Raw genomic sequence first — 4,463 nt, 5'->3', positions numbered from 1 at the left:
GCTGGGGGTGGGTGGGTGGGGGTTCAGCCTTCCTGTCGTTTCTCTCCCCTCTTGGGGGCCTCCAAAAAGTGCTGCCAAGTTGCAGCTAACCTAATGGTGATCATCTCTCGCAAGGCCAGAGACGTTCAGAGGCGTTTGGCCCTTGCCTGCCTCTGCGTTGTGACCCTGGGCTTCTCCCGCCCGTGTACTAACCGGGGCTGACCCAGCTTAGCTCCCCATATCTGACGCCGTCGGGCCAGCCTGGGCCACCCCCTTTAAATGACGCGAGATGTTGTGAGGTGCGGTCGTGGGGGGCCGGGCACTGGGCAACCACCAGCGTGTTTGTTCCGAGTGGGAGAAGCACCTGAGTGAAGACCCCTCCTCTGCCGAGGGCAGCTCTGGCACGAAAGGTGGGAATCGGGGAGGAAGGGATGGCCGGGAGGAGGCAGAGAAGCAGGCCGGGCCCTGAGCTCTGCCAGAGCCGTCGGCGGTCGGGTTGCGGCCTGCTTCTGTTTCCAGCTCTTCCCTGGGCTGCGGCCCAGGCAGGCTCCCTCCGCCGTTCTGCTGCTGCTTCCGCTCCCCATGGCTTCACAGACGCTGGCGCATCAGTTTTTGTTTGTGTTGCGGCATGATTCACGGAGCTGGCTCTGCCTGTCTTGGAAGCGCCACAGGAAGCCTCAGTTTCGCCTCCCCTGGGGCCCCAACCTGGGGTGGGCGCATCACCCAGACTCTGCGGAACCGGCTGGCCCTTCGTGGCTTTTCCATCCTGCTCGGTGGACTCTGTTTTCCCTGGGGGAGATTGGGGGGGGCGCGTTCGGAGTTCTTTGAAGAGCCTCACATGTTGCGTCACGGACGGAATCCAAGGGAAAACATCTCCACACTCTTGTCGGACACAGTGGCCTGCCCCTTGGGTGTCCTGTCGGCCCCCCAGGGAGGATGAGGCGTCCAAAAGGGCAGCACCAGCTCTCTTGGGCAGCTTGTCCACAGACGGCCGGGCTAAAGCTTGGACCAGGTGACATCTGGCCTGCGCGGTGGGGGTTGGGGGTCCGGCACGAGGCTGGCCTGTGGGGTGCATAACAAGAAAGAGGCTGGAGGCAGTGTGGGGCATCAAGCATTCGGGACCTGACGCAGGGGCTTGACAGGGAGAGAACTTCATTTGGTGGGCTGTTTTTTCCACACCCCCTTGCATTTCACTTTTCCTTTTTTAAAGGGAAAAGGGTTCTTGCTCGTCTTCCCTTTTCTTGGTGTCTTCCTTGTTTGTTTAATTATTCACTTCATTTATACCCTGCTTTCCTGCCCCGTGGGGACCCAAAGCGGCTTCCGTTGCTCTCCTCTCCTCCGTTGTATCCTTGCAGGAACAGCCCTGCGAGGTAGTTTAGGCCAAGTGCATGTGACTGCCCCAAGGTCACCCAGCAAGTTTCCCTGGCAGCGTGGGATTCGAACCCGTGTCTCCCTGATCCCAGTCCGATGCTCTAGCCGTGACTGATTCCAGGCTCTTCCCCCCCACCCCCCTCCCACGCATTGGCCTTTGTAGCGGCATCCAGCCTCTCATAGCAGACCAGAGGCCCAGCTCCAGGAGGCAGGCCAGCCAGCAGGGACAGCCACCGCTTGCCTTCTCCCCCTCCAGAGCGGGACGATGACATCAAGAAGATCCAGGCGCAGATCAGCGGCGGCATGCAGAGCAACGCGACCCACCTCCAGACGTACCTGAAGACCTGGGACGTGTACCGCGAGATCTGGGAGGTCAACAAGGACGCCTTCATCAACCGCTACCGGCACCTCAACCCGCTTGTGTCGTCCTTTGATGCTGACACGGCTCGGTAAGAGGGTGCTGCTGACTCGGGGATGTGTGTGCGTGTGTATGTGTTATTGGTAGGGCTGCCACCCTCCAGGAGGAGACTTGAAATCTCCCAGAATTACAACGGATCTCCAGATGACAGAGCTCGGTCCCCCTGGAGAAAACAGCTGCCTTGGAGGGTGAAAGCAAGACACTGCAAGTAGATAAATAGGTACTGCTTTGGTGGGAAGGGAACCGCGTTCCGTGCGCCTCGGTGTCTAGTCACGCCGGCCACGTGACCACGGAGACATCTTCGGACAGCGCTGGCTCTTTGGCTTGGAAACGGAGATGAGCGCCGGATTCGATTGGCTTCCAAGCAAGGGAGACCTTTACTATAACCTGCTAAGGTCCCTCCCCAAACCCTGCCCTCCCCAGGCTCCACCCCCCAAACCTCCAGGGATTTCCCAACCCGGAGCTGGCATCCCTAGTTACTGGGCTGTGCTCCTTTGGATATGAAGAGCCCCTCTGGGTGAGGGATGGAGTCGCAGAGACGCATCCACTTTTCCCGAGTTCATGATTCTCACCAGGAAGCGCCTTGTTAATATTTATTTACCGTGTTGGTATTCTACCTTTCTTCTTCCATCAAGGAACTCCATGTGGCATACATGCGGGGGGCGGGAAGGTGTTCCTGGGAGGTCTCCCACTGACTCAGCGGCCTGCCTGGCTCCAGCAGGAGGGCTTTGCCTTGTGCATGGGGACTCGGCATCTGAGAGAGAGCCAGCCGATCCTGCCTGCTGGGTACTGAAGGGCACATTGTGCCCACCTCAGTCCCAAGGAGGGGATGCACGGGGGGGCGGGGTGGTGGTGGATTGGCCACGGCAGCAGGGATACTCCTGTTCTCTGGTGCCAGTTTGGTCTACTGGTTAAGTGCGCGGACTCTTATCTGGGAGAACCGGGTTTGATTTGCCACTCCTCCCCATGCAGCTGTTGGGGTGACCTTGGGTCAGTCACAAGTTCTCTCAGAGCTGTTCTGTTCTCAAGAGAGCTCTCTCAGCCCCACCTACCTCGCAGGGTGTCTGTTGTGGGGAGGAGAAGGGAAAGGAGTTTGTAAGGCGCTTTGAGACTCCGAGTGAAGGGCGGGGTATAAATCCAATCTCTTTGTCTTCTTCTTTAGCTTGAAATGGACTCAGGCTGACAGGGCGGGATGGGCAGTACTGCTAAGGTTGGGTTTCTCTGGTGAGGCTGGCAAGCCAGCATGTCTGGGGCACCGCAGTTCTGATGGGAAGGCAGGGGAGAGTCTGGAAGGAAGGAAGCCGAAAGCCCCGTTTTGGGGGAGGAGGACAAGGGGGCCGAAGGGCGAGGGACACTGGGGAGGGAGGGAGCAGGAGGCGAGGGGTCAGGGCCAGCGGGATCCAGCTTGTGTGTGAGTGTCGGGGGGGGGGTTCGGGGGTGCTGAGCAGAGGGGGTGCCAGGCTGCCGGTTCACAGCCTGCCCTCCCTGAAGTAGGCACCTTTAGCACTCCCTGGCAAGGCCTCCCTCTAAGCTGCGGAGCCTTGTGAGCAGAAATCCTACTCTGCGAGCGACTGGCCTTAAAGTGGTGAGTGAGCGATTGGGCTGCTGCATGAATCAGTTTGCTCTGGAGCTCCATCCTTCCTGAGCTGAGGCAAAAAGGTGCGAGCCGGAGGCTAAAAAAACTGTGAGATGGCTCACACTCGCCCAGCTTAGAGGGAACACTGCTCCCTCTTACAGGGGAGGGCAACTCCTGCCCCGTTTGTCCCTAGTTGGTGACAGGCCTTATCCAGAGTTCGCATGGAGAAGTCACGTATTGACATCAGCCTCCATGGCTGAGGGGGGTGGAGGGGGAGTGCTCTGGCCCAGGGGATGGCAGGTGGGCTCTGTGCTTAGGCAGATGCATGGAGGCCTGTCAGTGGCTCCTGACTCTGATGATGAAAGGGAAGCTCCATGTTCAGCGGCACTCAACCTCTGAATGGCAGAGCCCAGAGGCCACCTGTGTGAGACGGGAGGCTGGACTAGATGGACCTTCCCTGGTCTGGTCCATCAGGGCTCTTCTGATGTTCTTATCAGGGGAAGGCCTCAGCCTCTCTGCCCTGTTGTTGGCCCTCCAGGGGAACTGGTTGGCCCCTTTGTGAGACTGGAGGCTGGACTAGAGGCATCCTCTTTGGTCTGACCCAGCAGGGCTCTTCTGATGTTCTTATCAGGGGAAGGCCTCAGCCTCTCTGCCCTGTTGTTGGCCCTCCAGGGGAACTGGTTGGCCCCTTTGTGAGACTGGAGGCTGGACTAGAGGCATCCTCTTTGGTCTGACCCAGCAGGGCTCTTCTGATGTTCTTATCAGGGGAAGGCCTCAGCCCCTCTGCCCTGTCGCTGGCCCTCCGGAGGAACTGGCTGGCCCCTGTGTGAGACAGGAGGCTGCACTAGACGGACCCTCCCTGGTCTAACCCAGCAGGGCTCTTCTGATGTTCTTATCAGGGGAAGGCCTCAGCCTCTCTGCCCTGTTGTTGGCCCTCCAGGGGAACTGGTTGGCCCCTGTGTGAGACAGGAGGCTGGACTTGATGGACCCTCCCTGGTCTGACCCAACAGGGCTCTTCTGATGTTCTTATCAGGGGAAGACTTCAGACTCTCTGCCCTGTAATGTTGGCCCTCCAGAGGAACTGGCTGGCCACGGTGTGAGACAGGAGGCTGGACTAGA

General features: G+C 59.3%; 1 protein-coding gene across 1 annotated transcript in view; it reads left to right on the top strand.

Moving 5' to 3' along the window:
- The window catches only part of DNAH2 (dynein, axonemal, heavy chain 2), a 151,604-nt gene that overhangs the window by 59,428 nt on the left and 87,713 nt on the right, over positions 1 to 4,463 (top strand). The window contains 1 exon segment of the mRNA XM_015422403.1: positions 1,607 to 1,799. Coding sequence (XP_015277889.1) covers positions 1,607 to 1,799 — 193 coding nt within the window.

This window comes from Gekko japonicus, unplaced genomic scaffold, assembly GCF_001447785.1.
Source record: "Gekko japonicus isolate JY-2015 unplaced genomic scaffold, Gekko_japonicus_V1.1 scaffold1082, whole genome shotgun sequence".
NCBI classification, from domain to species: domain Eukaryota; kingdom Metazoa; phylum Chordata; class Lepidosauria; order Squamata; family Gekkonidae; genus Gekko; species Gekko japonicus.
This window is presented reverse-complemented; position numbering and strand designations above follow the sequence as displayed.